This window comes from Eubalaena glacialis, chromosome 12, assembly GCF_028564815.1.
Source record: "Eubalaena glacialis isolate mEubGla1 chromosome 12, mEubGla1.1.hap2.+ XY, whole genome shotgun sequence".
NCBI classification, from domain to species: Eukaryota; Metazoa; Chordata; class Mammalia; order Artiodactyla; family Balaenidae; genus Eubalaena; species Eubalaena glacialis.
In genome coordinates, this window is record NC_083727.1 from 94278622 (window position 1) to 94298254 (window position 19633).

At 37.7% G+C, this 19633-nt stretch overlaps 1 protein-coding gene across 6 annotated transcripts in view; it reads left to right on the forward strand.

Moving 5' to 3' along the window:
• Window positions 1–19633, forward strand: part of FAM135A (family with sequence similarity 135 member A) — a 119980-nt gene that overhangs the window by 82649 nt on the left and 17698 nt on the right. For 3 of the 6 annotated variants that reach the window (XM_061207067.1, XM_061207068.1, XM_061207069.1), the window contains 8 exons: window positions 7354–7427; window positions 8762–8916; window positions 9137–11492; window positions 12996–13162; window positions 14281–14372; window positions 14879–14976; window positions 17093–17244; window positions 18833–18943. In XM_061207067.1, coding sequence (XP_061063050.1) covers window positions 7354–7427; window positions 8762–8916; window positions 9137–11492; window positions 12996–13162; window positions 14281–14372; window positions 14879–14976; window positions 17093–17244; window positions 18833–18943 — 3205 coding nt within the window. The remainder of the gene's footprint in view (window positions 1–7353; window positions 7428–8761; window positions 8917–9136; window positions 11493–12995; window positions 13163–14280; window positions 14373–14878; window positions 14977–17092; window positions 17245–18832; window positions 18944–19633) is intronic. The other 3 variants (XM_061207070.1, XM_061207071.1, XM_061207072.1) reach the window with 2 other exon arrangements.

The window sequence follows — 19633 nt, forward strand, 5'->3', positions numbered from 1 at the left end:
GGTTGGATCTAATAGTAAGCATAAATCAGGTTTGTATAAAAAGAACTTAAAGAACATTTGTTCAGATAGCCTCATCCACCAGAGGGCAGACAGCAGAAGCAAGAAGAACTACAGTCCTGCAGCCTGTGGAACAAAAACCACATTCACAGAAAGGCAGACAAGATGAAAAGGCAGAGGGCAATGTACCAGATGAAGGAACAAGGTAAAACCCCAGAAAAACAACTAAATGAAGTGTAGATAGGCAACCTTCCAAATAAAGAATTCAGAATAATGATAGTGAAGATGATCCAGGACCTCGGAAAAAGAATGGAGGCAAAGATCGAGAAGATGCGAGAAATATTTAACAAAGACCTAGAAGAATTAAAGAACAAACACCTAGAAGAATTAAAGGACAAACAAACAGAGATGAACAATACAATAACTGAAATGAAAAATACACTAGAAGAAATCAATAGCAGAATAACTGAGGCAGAAGAACGGATAAGTGACCCAGAAGACAGAATGGTGGAATTCACTGCCGTGGAACAGAATAAAGAAAAAAGAATGAAAAGAAATGAAGACAGCCTAAGAGACCTCTGGGACAACATTAAACGCAACAACATTCGCATTAGAGGGGTCTCAGAAGGAGAAGAGAGAGAGCAAGGACCTGAGAAAATATTTGAAGAGATTATAGTTGAAAACTTCCCTAACATGGGAAAGGAAATAGCCACCCAAGTCCAGGAAGCGCAGAGAGTCCCAGGCGTGATAAACCCAAGGAGAAACACACCGAGACACATAGTAATCAAATTGACAAAAATTAAAGACAAAGAAAAATTATTGAAAGCAACAAGGGAAAAACGACAAATAACATACAAGGGAACTCCCATAAGGTTAACAGCTGATTTCTCAGCAGAAACTCTACAAACCAGAAGGGAGTGGCATGATATATTTAAAGTGATGAAAGGGAAGAACCTACGACCAAGATTACTCTACCCGGCAAGGATCTCATTCAGATTCGATGGACAAATCAAAAGCTTTACAGAGGAAGCAAAAGCTAAGAGAATTCAGCACCACTAAACCAGCTCTACAACAAATGCTAAGGAACTTCTCTAAGTGGGAAACACAGGAGAAGAAAAGGATCTACAAAAACAAACCCATAACAATTAAGAAAATGGTAATAGGAACATACATATTGATAATTACCTTAAATCTAAATGGATTAAGTGCTCCAACCAAAAGACACAGGCTCACTGAATGGATACAAAAACAAGACCCATATATATGCTGTCTACAAGAGGCCCACTTCAGACCTAGGGACACATACAGACTGAAAGTGAGGGGATGGGAAGCGATATTCCATGCAAATGGAAATCAAAGGAAAGCTGAAGTAGCAATACTCATATCAGATGAAATAGACTTTAAAATAATGAATGTTACAAGAGACAAGGAAGGACACTACCTAATGATCAAGGGATCAATCCAAGAAGAAGATGTAACAATTATAAATATATATGCACCCAACATAGGAGCACCTCAATACATAAGGCAACTGCTAACAGCTCTAAAAGAGGAAATCGACAGTAACACAATAATAGTGGGGGACTTTAACACCTCACTTACACCAATGGACAGATCATCCATAATGAAAATAAATAAGGAAACACAAGCTTTAAATGACCCAATAGACCAGATAGATTTAATTGATATTTATAGGACATTCCATCCCAGAACAGCAGATTACACTTTCTTCTCAAGTGCGCACAGAACATTCTCCAGGATAGATCACATCTTGGGTTACAAATCAAGCCTCGGTAAATTTAAGAAAATTGAAATCATATCAAGCATCTTTTCCGACCACAGCGCTATGAGATTAGAAATCAATTACAGAGAAAAAAACGTGAAAAACACAAACACATGGAGGCTAAACAATACATTACTAAATAACCAAGGAATCACCGAGGAAATAAAAAAATGCCTAGAGGCAAATGACAACGAAAACATGACGATCCAAAGCCTATGGGATGCAGCAAAAGCAGTTCTAAGAGGGAAGTTTATAGCAATACAAGCCTACCTCAGGAAACAAGAAAAATCTCAAATAAACAATCTAACCTTACACCTAAAGGAACTAGAGAAAGAAGAACAAACAAAACCCAAAGTTAGTAGAAGGAAAGAAATCATAAAGATCAGAGCAGAAATAAATGAAATAGAAACAAAGAAAACAATAGCAAAGATCGATAAAACTAAAAGCTTGTTCTTTGAGAAGATAAACAAAATTGATAAACCATTAGCCACACTCATCAAGGAAAAGAGGGAGAGGACTCAAATCAATAAAATGGGAAATGAAAAAGGAGAAGTTACAACGGACACCGCAGAAATACAAAGCATCCTAAGAGACTACTACAAGCAAGCAACTCTATGCCAATAAAATGGACAACCTGGAAGAAATGGACAAATTCTTAGAAATGTATAACCTTCCAAGACTGAACCAGGAAGAAATAGAAAATATGAACAGACCAATCACAAGTAATGAAATTGAAACTATGATTAAAAATCTTCCAACAAACAAAAGTCCAGGACCAGATGGCTTCACAGGTGAATTCTATCAAACATTTAGAGAAGAGCTAACACCCATCCTTCTCAAACTCTTCCAAAATATAGCAGAGGGAGGAACACTCCCAAACTCATTCTATGAGGCCTCTATGAGGCCACCATCACCCTGATACCAAAACCAGACAAAGATAACTACAAAAAAAGAAAATTACAGACCAATGTCACTCATGAATATAGATGCAAAAATCCTCAACAAAATACAAGCAAACAGAATCCAACAACACATTAAAAGGATCATACATCATGATCAAGTGGGATTTATCCCAGGGATGCAAGGATTCTTCAATATACGCAAATCAATCAGTGTGATACACCATATTAACAAAGTGAAGAATAAAAACCATATGATCATCTCAGTAGTTGCAGAAAAAGCTTTTGACAAAAGTCAACACCCATTTACGATAAAAACTCTACAGAAAGTGGGCATAGAGGGAACCTACCTCAACATAATAAAGGCCATATATGACAAACCCACAGCAAACATCATTCTCAATGGTGAAAAACTGGAAGCATTTCCTCTAAGATCAGGAACAAGACAGGGATGTCCACTCTCGCCACTGTTATTCAACATACTTTTGGAAGTCCTAGCCACAGCAACCAGAGAAGAAAAAGAAATAAAAGGAATATAAATTGGAAAAGAGGAAGTAAAACTGTCACTCTTTGCAGATGACATGATACTATACATAGAGAATCCTAAAGATGCCGCCAGAAAACTACTAGAGCTAATCATTGAATTTGGTAAAGTTGCAGGATACAAAATGAATGCACAGAAATCTCTTGCATTCCTATACACTAATGATGAAAAAACTGAAAGAGAAATTAAGGAAACACTCCCATTTACCATTGCAACAAAAAGAATAAAATACCTAGGAAGAAACCTACCTAGGGAGAGAAAAGACCTGTATGCAGAAAACTATAAGATACTGATGAAAGAAATTAAAGATGATACAAACAGATGGAGAGGCATACCATGTTCCTGAATTGGAAGAATCAATATTGTGAAAATGACTATACTATGCAAAGCAATCTACAGAGTCAATGCAATCCCTATCAAATTACCAGTGGCATTTTTTACAGAACTGGAACAAAAAATCTTAAAATTTGTATGGAGACACAAAAGACCCCCAATAGCCAAAGCAGTCTTGAGGGAAAAAAACCAGAGCTGGAGGAATCAGACTTCCTGACTTCAGACTATACTACAAAGCTACAGTAATCAAGACAATATGGTACTGGCACAAAAACAGAAATATAGATCAATGGAACAGGATAGAAAGCCCAGAGATAAACCCACGCACCTATGGTCAACTAATCTATGACAAAGGAGGCAAGGATATACAATGGAGAAAAGACAGTCTCTTCAGTAAGTGGTGCTGGGAACACTGGACAGCTACATGTAAAAGAATGAAATTAGAACACTGCCTAACACCGTACACAAAAATAAACTCAAAATGAATTAAAGAACTAAATGTAAGACTGGACACTATAAAGCTCTCAGAGGAAAACATAGGAAGAACACTCTTTGATATAAATCACAGCAAGATCTTTTTTGATCCACCTCCTAGAGTAATGGAAGTAAAAACAAAAATAAACAAATGAGACCTAATGAAACTTAAAAGCTTTTGCAAAGCAAAGGAAACTACAAACAAGACGAAAAGACAACCCTCAGAACGGGAGAAAATATTTGCAAACAAATCAACAAAGGATTAATCTCCAGAATATATAAATGGCTCATGCAGCTCAATATTAAAAAAACCAAACAACCCAATCCAAATATGGGCAGAAGACCTAAATAGACATTTCTCCAAAGAAGACATACAGATGGCCAAGAAGCACATGAAAAGCTGCTCAACATCACTAATTATTAGAGAAATGCAAATCAAAACTACAATGAGGTATCACCTCACACCAGTCAGAATGACCATCATCAGAAAATCTACAAACAACAAATGCTGGAGAGGGTGTGAAGAAAAGGGAGCCCTCTTGCACTGTTGATGGGACTGTAGATTGATACAGCCACTATAGAGAACAGTATGGAGGTTCCTTAAAAAACTGAAAATAGAATTACCGTATGACCCAGCAATCCCACTACTGGGCATATACCCAGAGAAAACCATAATTCAAAAAGACACATGCACCCCAATATTCATTGCAGCACTATTTACAATAGCCAGGTCATGGAAGCAAGCTAAATACCCATCGACAGACAAATGAATAAAGAACATGTGGTACATATATACAATGGAATATTACCCAGCCATAAAAGGGAATGAAATAGTGCCATTTGCAGAGCCGTGGATGGACATAGAGACTGCCATACAGAGTGAAGTAAGTCAGAAAAAGAAAAACAAATATTGTATATTAATGCATATATGTGGAACCTAGAAAAATGGTACAGATGAACCAGTTTGCAGGGCAGAAATAGAGACACAGATGTAGAGAACAAATGTACTTACACCAAGCGGGGAAAGCGGCGGGGCGGGGGTGTGGGATGAATTGGGAGATTGGTATTGACATGTATACACTAATAGGTATAAAATGGATAACTAATAAGAGCCTGCTGTATAAAAAAATAAATAAAATAAAATTCAAAAATTCGAAAAAAGAAACATTTGTTCAGTGAACATTTGTGAGGTGCCTTCTTTCTTCAAGGCAACATAGATAATATATCACATATTTAGACTCTGCACTACAGATTAGAATCTAACCTGGATGAGCATATATAAAATTATTATAGTAAATATTATGATAATATGTGATTAATAAATTATAATAAATATAGTTATATTAACTACTTATTAAAATTATTATAGTAAGCATTGTTTAGCAATTTAAACAACATATTAGAGTGAACATAGATAAAGGAACATTTAACTCTTTAAAGCACTATAAACACCCATTTTGAACCCTTAAAGCCTTTTTTTTTAACGTCCTAGTTAAATTTTGAATAGTTGATATTGCCAAATAAGTGGATTTTTTAAAATTAGGGTACATACTCAAAACTTGTCTTACAGATATATATATACCAAAGTATTAATATCTGTTACTCATATCCTGAGTTTGAATTTGTAAATTTGACATTTTTTTCTATGCATGCCTTTTGCCCAGAATTAAGCTGTGCTGCCATCAGGTGGCAGTGATGCCTTAGTTATGGCCTCACAGTGCTGTTGCCAGCCTTCTCCGTCACGGGTTGCCACTGCCCGGAAATCAGGGCAGGAGCAAGTTCAGACAGAGAACCTCGTCTGGGAGCAGAGAGGAAAGGAAAGACTTTATGATAACAGGGAGTCTTAATGCAGAAGGGAAGGGATCAGTGGTTGGAACACAAGTCTTGACACTTTTCTCAAGTCTTTATTTGAATCCCATGTGTATCACGGCCCAGCTATGTTGTCTTGCCTCACTTTTTAAATGAAGATATATCCACTTCATAGGGTTTTTATATGGTTCAAATCAAAGAATGAAACTAAAGTGCTTAGCACGGAGCCTGGTAGGGAGGCTGCTGTCCAGAAATGATGGTTCTTGTAGGGATCAAGGAAGGCGGAGAGGCAGGCCCAGCTGCAGCTGCAGGAATCCAGATGACTTCAGGCTGCCTTTCTTTACACTTTACAGCCCTCGGGGAAAATACCTCTAACAGACAGACAGACAGGCAGGCAGATAAGTTTTCCTCATGTCTCCCTTAGTGTTGGAGAGGAAGAAGGGGCCGTCAGCAGCATTTGAAGGTGAAGACAGTTGGGTCCTTCCCACGGATGTTTCATTGCCCCCTGTCGACTTGTCCCTCTGAAGACCCAGTCTCACCAACTCAGGGAGACAAGCTTCGGAAGTCAGAAACTCAACTGGCTATAACTTGATGACGAATAAAACGTTTCTCCAATTCACTGTACATTTCTTTTTTTTTTTTTTTTTTTGGCTGCATTGGGTCTTCATTGCTGCGCGCGGGCTTTTCTCTAGTTGCGGTGAGCGGGGGCTACTCTTCGTTGTGGTGCGTGGGCTTCTCCTTGTGGTGGCTTCTCTTGTTGTGGAGCACGGGCTCTAGGTGCACGGGCTTCAGTAGTTGTGGCACGTGGGCTCAGTAGTTGTGGCTCGCAGGCTCTAGAGCGCAGGCTCAGTAGTTGTGGTGCACGGGCTTAGTTGCTCCGCGGCAGGTGGGATCTTCCCGGACCAGGGCTCGAACCCGTGTCTCCTGCATTGGCAGGCGGATTCTTAACCACTGCGCCACCAGGGAAGCCCTGAGAAGTGTACAAATTTGTTTAATATAAGTTTTATGTGACAAGGTAGCCTTCATAAGGAAATGAAGACCCAAAGACACAGACCTGAGTACTTTATGATAGGCTTGATGAAGAGTTGACAGTTCATGGAGGAATATGATAGGTTAGGGAGTATGAAGTAATTGTAGTAAACCGAGGGAATTTATTAGCAAGGCCTGTTTGTAGGCTTCTTCTTGGCATTCCTTTGTTTTGGAAGATAGGAATGGATGTTCCATTCCTCTGGGTATAGTGAGGGCACCTCTCACATGAGGGTTTTATGACCTGTTTTAGGGGAGAAGGGTTGGTGAGGAGGTCAGGGTGACTTTCCTGCTCTTCCTTTTCTTAAATTTCTTACCTACATTCTGTTCTTTCTTTTAACTCTTGCAGTAAGTACCAAAATACAGTGCTTTGGCGACCCTGAGGAGGGAGAGTAATTCTCACAGGGGGTTTCTTTCCCTGCCACCCATTTCCTGATTGACTTTTTAAATGTGCCATGTTATTCATACTCCCTTTTGGAATTTTCCAGGTGCGCAGATTTTCTGAGGCATTCTTTTGTTTTGAACATCCAAGAGAAGCTGCCATTGCATACCAGGAACTTCAGTGAGTAGCATAAATCCAAAATTTAAATGATTCTATTTCCTTTTACATAAGATATCATCTCAGAATTTATCAGTGACAGAATATACAATATTTACAATGAAAGAAATTAGGAGAATTTGAAGTTTAGAAAGCTCCTGTTTAGTCAAATTGCATTTAATCTTATGCATTACTTCACTAAAGACCCCGCCCTTACATAAAGAAGTGTACTGCGCCGCTACCCCTCCCCACACAGATCTGCCCCACCCTTGGGAGTCCCTGGCTCCAGCCTTCCATTTGGCCATCTTGTTGTATTTTTATCTTCACAGGTCAGAGTCTCTTACATTTATCATCATGTATTACGTATTTTCGCAGGTAGTCTGACTGGCACTTCCTGCTGTCATGTAAAAGATTTACAATTCAAATATCCTGAGTAGATGCCTTCCACTTTCCCTACTGAGTACATTTAGATCTGGTTTTCTTTGGCTTTAAAGAATATTTTGAGGACATTATGTTGAGTGAAAGAAGTCAGACATAAAAGAGTAAAGAGTATATGACTCTGTTTATATGAAGTTCTGGAACACGTAAGACTAAGGTGAAGAAAGTCAGAAGAATGGTTGTCTTGGTGTCGACTTGGGCTGGGAGTTTGCCTGGAAAGACGTGAGAGTACTCTCTGGACAGGTGGAATATGTTCTGTATCGCGTGTCCGTTTGTCAGAATCGTGCAGCCAAGATTTGTTTGTTTCAGTGCATGTGAAGTATATGCCCCAACAGACAACTGTAAATAATCATAGGGTGTGTGGGTAGGCAGTGAGTGGAGGTACGAACAAAGCAAGAAGGGAAAACGTTTGCTGATGGGGCTTATGGTGCTGTTCTGTGTACTTTGATTTGTTTCAAATTTTCTGTAAGAAAGTTTTTTTTTAAAAACTATTTTGCATTAGAAAGTTATATACCTTTTTTAAAATAGCTGTTAATTGTATTCATCAGTACGTGTTAACTTTTTTTTTCAACATTATCATCAAATCGTTAGCAGGCATTTGAGCTTTTGGTCTTTCTCCTCTATGCTATTCTTAGCTTACTAGGATGTTCAGACATTAAGCACAGATGACTCACTTTGAAATAACATTTAAAAGTATAGAAGAGTATAATAGAAATTAAATAATTTATCAATAAACCATAATTTTATAAGTCAGTAATTTTTGTCAACAAACCATAATTTTCATCGTACCAGTTTTTATCTCTGACCAAGGAGCTCTTTCGTAAGGAGGGTGTCTTGAGGAGGGGTGGTCCTGGAGAGACGATGAGGTGAAATTGGTGTGATTGTCTAGATTGCAGTCTGACGTAAGACATGTTTTTCAGTGCTCAGAGTCACCTCCAGATGTGCACCGCTCTCAAAAACACTTCCTTCTGCAGCTCTCTCCCACCCCTGCCTATTGAGTGTAGTGAATTAGATGGAGATCTCAATTCATTACCTGTGATCTTTGAAGACAGGTATTTAGATGCAGTTACTGAAGGTAAGTGTAATCTAACTAAAATTTGTAAGCTGTGTGTGTCATTTTCAGTATATTCTGTCTGATATACATAAAGCCATTCCTTAATGTGGGGCTGTTTTCCTCCCTCCAGTTTTATTTATTTTTGAGGATATTAGAAAGTTATAGTCAGAGAAAGTAGTCTTAATCATATGAGTTCTTATACCTCATTTTAAACCTGAATTTCTTTTTCTTTGGATAAAAGACTTAGATGCACCCTGGATGGGAATTCAGAGTCTTCAGAGATCAGAGTCCAGTAGAATGGATAAATGTGAGACTGAAGAAAGCTCTCTAGCTGGACTTTCCAGCCCAGAGTTGAAAGTCAGACCTGCTGGGGCCTCCAGTTTTTGGTCTACAGAAGGTGAAAAGCAGCTAACAAAGTCTCTAAAAGGAAAGAATGAAGAATCAAATAAATCCAAGGTTAAGGTTACTAAGCTCATGAAAACAATGAAACCTGAAAACACAAAAAAATTAATAAAACAGAACTCTAAGGATTCTGTGGTTTTGGTAGGCTACAAATGTTTGAAAAGTACAGCATCAAATGATCTCTTTAAAAGCTTTGAAGGCAATCCTTCACATAGTCAGAAGGAAGGTCTGGACACCACAATATGTGGATATAATTTTGACCTAAAGACCTACATCAGACAGACAAGTCAAAAGGAAGCTAGCTATTTGCCAGCTAATACAGAGAGAACTGAACAAAAGTCTCCAGATATTGAAAATATGCAACCAGACCTGTTTGATCCTTTGAACTCTGGCAGCCTAAATCTTTGTGCAAATTTGTCCATTTCAGGTAAACTTGGTATCTCCCAGGACGATAGTGAAATTGCACAAGTGGAACACAGTGTGGCATCCAGAAGTTCATCAGATGATTGCCATGATCATCAAACTGCCCCCACTTCGGGAGTTAGGACAATTGAAGTAAAGCCCTCTAATAAAGACCCTTTCAGTGGAGAGAAAATAACTGTTAAAATAGGAGCTTGGACAGAGCTTCGACAAGATGAAATATTTGTGGATAGTTTACAACTACCCAACTTTGAGTCCTTAGAATCTAATGGTAAATCTAAATCTATAGAAGTAACACTTGAAGCTTTGCAGGAAGCAAAGTGTCGTTCTGTTGGAGAATCATTAGCTAAGCTAAGAAGTGATCAACCTGCTTCTTCTACAAGAGAATATCATGTTGTAGTGAGTGCAGACTCAATTAAGTTACCAGATATTAGTGCCACGTGTGCCTCGTCTCGGTTCTCAGATTCAGGTGTGGAAAGTGAACCAAGCTCTGTTGCAACACATCCAAACCCTGACCTAGTCTTTGAAACTGTACAAGGGCAGGGTCTATACAATAACGAAAGGTTATTTCCTCAGCTTTTGATGAAGCCGGATCATAATGTAAAGTTTTCACTAGGCAGCCACTGTACTGAGAGCACAAGTGCTTTCAGTGAGATCCAGTCATCCTTAACGTCCATAAACTCTCTGCCTTCTGACGATGAGCTTTCACCTGATGAAAACCCTAAGAAATCTGTTGTGCCTGAATGCCACCTAAGCGATAGCAGAACCGTGTTGAATCTAGGAACGATTGATGTGCCAAAATGTGACGATAGAAAAAAGTCAAGTATTCTCTTGCAACAGCAGAGTGTCGTGTTTTCAGGGCATTTGGACAATGAAACGATAGCAATACATTCCTTAAATTCAAGCACTAAAGACCCTTTACAATTTGTTTTTTCAGATGAAGGTACTTCCGGTGATGTGAAAAGTAGTTGCAGCTCCAAACCTAACTTGGACACTGTGTGTAAAGACTCCCAGAGTCCTGATAAATCTAGTGACCCTGCAGGGACCGCAGTTCCGTTAAGTTCAGGACTGGTTTGTTCAGGCACCCCTTGTGTCGTTTCAGCTTCCATTTCTACCAGGACAGACGTCAGTGAAGATAGAACTGTGAAACGAAAAAATAACGATGTGTTAAATCTCAAACAAATGTATTCAGAAGCCCCTACAGTTAAAGATGACACTCACCTGGGTACAGGTGACCCTTTTTCAGCCAGTCCTGATATGGTAAAGCAAGGGCTTGTGGAAAATTATTTTGGCTATCAAAGCAGTACAGATACTTCTGACACGTGTACCGTTAGCTACAGCAATTCAGTTAGCCCTCAGAAGGAGACTTCTGAAAAAGAAGTTAGTAATCTTCAGCAGGAACGGGGTCAAGATGAGGAGGAGGAAGAACAGGACCAACAGGTGGTTCAAAATGGGTACCATGAGGAGACAGGTGACTCAGCCCTGGATGGGACAGTACGTGCTCTCTGTACAGACCGAGGTGCCCCGGCAGAAGACAGATTGAGCCAATCTGAAAAGATTAGCAGTGACTCTCTGAGGGATGGTGTAACTATGCCTACTGTCTGTGCTTCCGGCTGTCTGTCCTTCCCGTCTGCACCACGAGAGTCTCCTTGTAGTGTTCACTATTCTTCTAAGAGTAAACGTGATGCCATTACAAAGCAGCCAAGCAGCACTTCTTACAACTTCACCTCATCACTGTCCTGGTATGAAAATTCACCAAAACCTCAAATACAAGCGTAAGTAATGGAGCACAATAGCACGTGCCACTAAAGAGAGAGAGAGAGAGGACATATATGTATATTTCTCTGGTAACATACATATTTCACGTTCTCTGGTTTCTGTAATACAGAAAGTGCTTCTTCGATTAGCTGTCTGAAATGGAGCCGTGAGCTCAATATGCTCTTTGACAGACAGACCTGCAGTTCCCTGTGTGATTGTCCTGTTCTGTAGGCTCGACTTGCCTGGTACAAATTTTCCATTGGTAGCTTTATGGTAGAAGTATGGAATAATTAACGTTAAAACCCTTTTTTTCCCATCAATACCTCATCTCTCCCCTGGTTAACTCCCAGACAAAAGTTAGGTTTTATATCTAGCAAATAAGGACAATATTAGATAATTGCTAGAAACTTCCTAAAGCCTACCAGACTTAGATTGCCTCAGCTAAGTCAGTGTTTCCAGAATTGGGATTTCATGGACCAGTAAAAAAAATCCGGAAAATTTTGAGCATGACATAGGTTTACTAGCATGGCACTGGTTTTCTACTACCTTATTCCAGATGGAATTATAATCCCTGGAATAAAATGTCTGGGCGTATCTACTGTAGGTTTTTTAAGTTCCCAGATCATTCTGGTGTATACACATAAGTAAGATCCATGGTGCCTACAGCTAGTGAACCCAGCAAGGTGAGAACAGCCCACTGAAGACTTGTAATGTGCTAGGAAGCTGAAGGTTGCACCACCTCCTGGGCACCTCAGACTCTTCTGAGTCATTAGTGAAAGCAGTGGTCTGTATTCTTCACCCAGTGTGTCCCGCTTAGTTTAGTGTTCATCAGCTTCTTGGAGTTTTACTTTTATCAGTCCAAATGATCTAATGTTACGATAGTAATTTTTGATGTTCTCAATCCCCAAGTTGATTAGATATGTCACTTATTCTATCAGTAAATGAGTGTATGCCACCAATTTTATTTAATCACATCCCCCTCTTAGTTCTGTTCCTTCTTATTGGTATTTTTAGAGAAAAATACAAATAACCTCATCCACTAAATACTATACCTGCCATTCTCACTGCTACACTGTGTAGAATATCTCCTTCTTTTCCTTTTATATAAGATTAAAAAGGAGCAAAGAGGGTAAGATTTGATCACAGGATCGGCATCAGACTGTCCTCTCTGCAGTACTTCTCCCGTCTTTTCTATGCATACAGTATAAAATTCAGTAGAAAGCATAACTCCGTTCCCAGTGTTTTCTTCGTGGATTTCAAGTTTAAAAGAATAATTTTAAGTGATGTCAGGCTTTAAATACTCATTGTATTTGATCAGAATATGTACTAAAAAATAGTAAAAAAATTACTCTCTGATTTCTAAATCATTTAGGTGAGCCCACATATTTTCATTATTTTAAAATCAAATATTTCTGGGTTTCCTCTTCTGCAGTTCTCTAAATGCAGCAGATTATCTTTTTGGTTCTAAAAACTGAATATAATACTTAGTAACAAGTGTCTTTTACACTACTTTGCTTCAGCTTCCTTCAGGCGAAAGAAGAATTGGAGCACCTTAAGCTCCCCGGGTTCATGTACAGCGATGTTCCTCTCCTGGCATCCTCAGTACCCTATTTTTGTGTGGAGGAGGAGGAGGAGGACCGTTCCGAACACGGAGTCCATCTCATTGTCTGTGTGCACGGCCTGGACGGTATGTAACGTCTGTGCATGTAACCCGTAGCAACTCAATCTTTTCTTTTCCTAGTAGATCTCATTTAGTTTTATTTCATCTTTGACCTGAAAAAAGATTTCTAAATTGCTGATATTAATTAAATCTTAAATACTCTCTAAAACAGAGGTGTGCTTAATTTTGCTGAGTATAATATTAGATTTCTTTGTAAAGTAAATTTTCCATGGAGTTGACATCCACATGCCAACATTTTATTTATTTTAACTTCAGATTCTTCTGTCTTCTCTCTTTTTATTATTTTTGTCAGCTGTCACCTCGGGGCAATCATTTTGTCTCCCTTTGATCATCTTTCTGCTTCCCTTTTAGCTTGCTGCTTTAAACCTTATGGACAAGAAAAATCAATGCCTAAGAATTAAAGATTCACTGATTAATCAGGGTGTAACTTAAATTCTTAATACCTTGTTTTACTGCTGTGGTTTTGTGACAGCTGTTTTGGTTACTCAACAGCCTATTTTTCTTGGTTAGGAACTATGTTAGAAGACACCAAATATCTCTGGACTAGCAGAGTGTTACTGTGTTATCAGGTGATTCTGTAACAACAAATTGACAAAAGATTTTATGGATTATAAAAATGCTAAACACAGGTCTGAGCTAGTAAATTCTTATGAAATTGGAGATTTTTCTTTAAGAAAAACAAAACCGTGACTCTTAAGAAATAAAATGTCTCTAATACTAACCTCTTTCTCCCCACTAATAAAATTTTCAAAGAATTATCCTCCAAGAAAGGCTTCTTGGCCCAGTAGAATCTCTGGTAAATTCCCCTTTGAAATCTTCAAGAAACACACTATCCCATGTTATAGGGAGGGAGACAGACACACTGCTGGGCTGGGGGGGGCGGTGGCGAGAGCATCAATGCGACCAGACCTCTGAAGAGACAGGCTGTTGGAGGCCATTGCCAGCTGATGGAAATCCGCTGTGAAATAGACACTGAGGATTCTGGTTCCCAGGGCCTTGTCTCTTCACAGCTGGCATAGGCCTACGCTTGTCCCCAAGAAGCGTAACAGAGTATGAGGGTGCGCGTTGTACCTTTTGCTTTATCTCGTCCCTTAGGTATAACTTTCACTTTCTCCATTTTCTAGGTAACAGTGCAGATCTCCGGTTAGTAAAAACTTACATTGAACTTGGACTGCCTGGGGAAAGAATTGATTTTCTTATGTCTGAGAGAAATCAGGTACAGATAGCTGTGTTTTCAGTGGAAGCACACATTTTTCTACCAGTTTCTACCTAAATATTTGCTGACTACAAAATGCCTGTAGTAGTAGAAATAATTTTTCTGATTTCTATGAAGTTTAACAATTAACGCATAGCCTGAGGAAGTAGAAGTGATTTACAGTTTGATTTATGAGCTTTTTACATGTGCAAAATTCCTAGAATTTCACATTCTGTGCAAATATTTTAATTAAACCATTATAAATAACCTTATGTTCAGTGTTGATAGTGGACTAAACGATTATCTAAATGAAGTGTTAAGTGTTAAGAACAGTGAGCCTTTTTTTTCCCTAGAAATTCACTACTTGTTCATTTTAATATAATGAATATTACATTCACTAACTTCTTTAAAAACCACTGGTCTTTAACCATATTTTCAATACCTAAATTAAAAATAATGTTTATATTCAGTGTTTTATGTAATTACACATATTCAGTATATAATGTATCGATTTTGCTTTTGTTTAGAATGATACTTTTGCTGATTTTGATAGCATGACTGATCGCCTTCTGGACGAGATAATACAATATATTCAGATATATAGTCTAACAGTCTCAAAAATAAGGTAACTTTTATAATATTACATAAATTGTTTTTATATCTTTATGAATAATAGAAAAATCACACAGAATTTCTGGTAATTTTGTTGTCCTATTCTGAAATATAGGATACCGCAATTCTAATTTAAAGAGAATAAAAATAAAAAGATTTTAGGGAAAGACCACATATTATATAATTCTGTTTATATGAATTGTCCAGAATTGGCAAAATTATAGAGATAGAGGTAGATCAGTGACTGCTTAGGGCTGGGGAAGAGGGGAGATGGTGGGGGGGGTGCGGTGATAGCTAAAGAATGTAGGGTTGGACTTCCCTGGTGGTGCAGTGGTTAAGCATCCGCCTGCCAATGCAGTGGACACGGGTTCGAACCCTGGTCCGGGAAGATCCCACATGCCACGGAGCAACTAAGCCCGTGCACCACAACTACTGAGCCTGCGCTCTAGAGCCCACGAGCCGCAACTATCGAGCCCACGTGCCACAACTACTGAAACCTGCGCGCCTAGAGCCCGTGCTCTGCAACAAGAGAAGCCACCGCAATGAGAAGCCCACACACCGCAACAAAGAGTAGCCCCCGCTTGCCACAACTAGAGAAAGCCTGCACGCAGCAACGAAGACCCAACGCGGCCAAAAATAAATAAATAAATAAACTTATTTAAAAAAAAAAAAAGAATGTAGGGTTTCTTTTTAAGGTGGTGAAATATTCTGAAATTTCTTGCAGCTTTCCACAAGCAGGAGATGATGATCAAATCAATATGTCTTATTATTTAATCACAGATGTTGTGAATAGACATGGGGGAGAGAAAAGCATTTGTTTCTTCTAGTCCGGTAAGAATTAAAGAAAAAGTCAAAACTAATCTTCCTGCCTCAAAAAGAGTAGAGTAAACTGATGAGTTTCACATCCCAGCTGGGTTAGAGGAAGAAGCTGGCTCTTTATACTCTAGGCTTTTGTAGAGTTTGCTTCCACTTCGAAGTACAGAGTAGCGACAAAGAACAGAGAGAGCAGGTTTTCATTTGAAGTCCCTGTTTAAAAACAGATTTCTGTTAAAACATGGTGGGAGATGCAAGTATGTGGAGGGTGGAGAGAGATTGTTTTCTTGTTCTAGTCATTCTCTTCATTTATGGATTCTTCATCTGTTTACTAAATTTTCTGTAGTCATCTTGTATTCCTTTTATTAATTTGTTATTTTATGATGAGAAAATAAGTCTTGTTTCAGTTCTTCTATTCATCCATGAAAGTATGCCCTCTTTTAGATTATAAAAGTTATAAGTCAGTTATAATCAACCATTATCCAAAAGCTTGATTTGGTTGATTGAGGACTGACTGTTCGTTATCAAACTTTACTTCACAGCTTCAGGAAGTTTGCAACTTCTCACTAGTTATATCTGTAAACTAGTTATGTCTGTAAACTAGTTATATCTGTAAACCACTTTTAAGACAGCTTTCAGGCTTTCTTCTTTCACTGTTAATTGTCCCGAGGGATTCATATACTATCATAAAATAATGGTAGGCAAAAAGGCTCTTTTGATTTAAACTATTCCTTAATAAAGGTGAAATGCTTTATAAGTATTAGTTATTCTTTTGGTATAATTTTAGACTTACAGTCAGAAAATGCACGTTTTTTTTTCCTGTGGCTTGAAAGTACTTAGAGAATTCCCCACCTTGGAGTGTGGACCAGAGAATAAGAGAAATGGGGATATAATGTCTCCTAAATCATGCTTATACGTATAACTTCATTATTTTGTTTTAAATCATGACTTAACAGGTAAATAATTGGTGTGTGTACCTAAAGATGCAAATTTATCATCTAGTCAATATATTAACGCTTTTAAATGTATTTCTTTCTAAGCAATTATGAACTAGGAGTAAAAATTTTCTGATAAGTAGTATCTTATTTCTATAGAGTAAGTATATAAACTATAATAATAGGAATTTTCTGCTACATTCTCACATTTTTTGCTTCAAAATATAAGTTATGTCATTTCAGAGTATCAAACCATAGTTTTAAAACATATTAGAACATTTTAAATTCTTAGTTTTTCACATCTATGTATAGTGATAGCAGCTTTTATTTTGTTTTTAAAACTAATACTATGGGGGAAATGTCATTTTGTTTCTCTTATAGCTTTATTGGACATTCGTTGGGCAACTTAATAATCCGTTCAGTGCTTACAAGGCCACGGTTTCAATATTACCTTGACAAACTTCATACCTTTCTATCACTCTCTGGACCTCACCTTGGTACGCTCTACAATAGCAGTGCTCTTGTTAATACAGGTAAGAAGGTTTATTGTCCAGTACAAAAATTATGGCGTGGAGAGAAGATTTAAATACAAATTTAATATTTTCTGGTGTTTATTTTAGAGCAAATTTGTCATGTACTTGGAATTTCATGAAACAAAAGGTGTATCTATTTTTCTATGTTGTCATGCACATGAAATAAGCTGACAAAACTCATTTCAGAAAATGATGTCATATTGAGATATTTGTCAAGTCACAAGAGCATTTTTTCCCTTTTTATCATTAAACTGTTTAAATATTTTCAGTAAATGTTAGTCTTATAAACAGGCTATTTTGTTGTTCCCTTAGTTGAGCAGATAACAAATAAATATCTATGCTTAATACATTTTAAAGTTATAAAATATTTTATATAGAACGTTAACTCTGATTTTGGTTTGATAGTGATAAAGGGATATTATGAGAAAATAAATTCTAAACTTTTAAAAGAAATTAAAGTGAAAATTAAGACCCCAATTTTGATTAGAATAAATATCTCATTAAGAAGGATCTGATACTTGATTTGCCCTTTATTTGGCTTTGTTTTTCCTTTAGAATTTTAAAATGGCTTTTATAGTTTAGTCAGTTGATTCCCATTGTAAGAATTGGATTTCATTCTGACTTTTTTCATTGAGCCTTGAAACTCTTGTTTCCATTTTCTCTTCTACTTCTTTCATTGACAAATAAACCATACCATTTTCCTTTGTATCCCATTTCAAATGGTGGTATTCAAAATCTAGCTAGTTGTAGATTTTTACAGTTTCAAAAAGAGGGCATGAGAAAAATGAAATCCATAAATAGTACAAAATAGAACCCAGTATGAATCGGATGCAGTACTTTGAATTTCTTTCTTCACTAAACTTTTCCCCAGATAGACTTCCAATTGGCAGCTTTAATCAGTTAAAGGGTTTTTTCCCTCTTTTCCTCCCCTGTTCACCTCAGTAATAGAATCAACAAAAGTAGAAATGAATAGTCTACAATCTTGAAAACCAGCTCCAGAGTGATTGAGGTTTCACTTAAGGGGAAGATGCATGTAAATAGGGGTAACTGATGATATAAAGAAATACAATTAAATATGACACTTAATTATATTCAGCTGTTACTAGAAAACATTACCCGATTGCTCATCCTTGGAGTTGGTCCTTATCCAGTTAGTCTCCCACGACTGACCTGTGATCGTCTGTAAAGGCTCCGTGCTCAGACATGTGGATCTACTACTGTGTGTAAAGTTTTCTCCCCCTCTGCTTCATTATAATTTGAACGAGTATATCTAAAGGTGTAATTTTCCCAAATGTGTTCTTCATAGACCATTACCTATTTCATTACCTAATGAGGTAGAAATAAATAACAAGCCCTCTGTCAACCACCGTTAACCCATCGTTAACCTCTGTGTGTCTGTATGTTTATATTTGTTATCAGAAAATGGAAATATTTTGCAAATATATTTTTTATTCTCCAACAAAATGCTAATTTGGGAGATATATTTTGAAGTGAAATATATATATTAAAATAAATAACGTGGGCATATGGTACTATATATTTCCGGTTTATAGCTCTCACATATCACATACCATTTATAACTCTCTAGGTCTGTGGTTTATGCAGAAATGGAAAAAATCAGGTTCTCTTTTGCAACTGACATGTCGAGATCATTCAGACCCTCGCCAGACTTTCTTATACAAGCTTAGTAATAAAGCCGGTAAGTATATAGAAACAGTTTTGAAAACACTCACTTGAAAACCTTTTTTAAAATAAACCTTTAACAAATCAATTATCAACATGTCTTTCTGGTGATTAAAAAACTATCAGTCGGTTGTTATTTCTTAATAGTGAAATAGACCCCCAGTTAAAACTAAGCAATTGATAGCATGGTTTAATTTCTTTTTACATGATTGTATTTATTTTTTGTGAGCTGCACAGCTACTTTGAAGTTATCCTAAAAAATTTGGCATTTATAATTCATACCAGCTATAAGTTAAGTTTTTGAACTAGGCCTCTGCATGTCCTAGCCCTCCTGTCTTTCTAGCTGCCCCCAACCCCAGTCCTCAGCCTTTGTTTTAAACTGCCACATTTTTTTTTTACTTTCCTATTATAAGCATTTCTGGAAAATGTCAGAAACGAAACTATTAATAGTTATTCCTTCTTCAAATTCTCGCCGCTGGATGGATCTTGTTACTCAACCAGTTATTAAATATATTCCCCATCTTGCATGTGTATTCTAAGCTTTTACTCCCGGAAGTCCCCAGCTGGTCCTTGGCCGTTCAGTCTCACGCTCTGTAAGTGACCTCAGCTGGGACCTTTCCGCTCTCCCGGACTCATCCTCACACTCACAGATTCCTGGCACGTTCTTTCCACTGTGTCCTTTGAGGAGAACAGAGTGCCCTCGTCT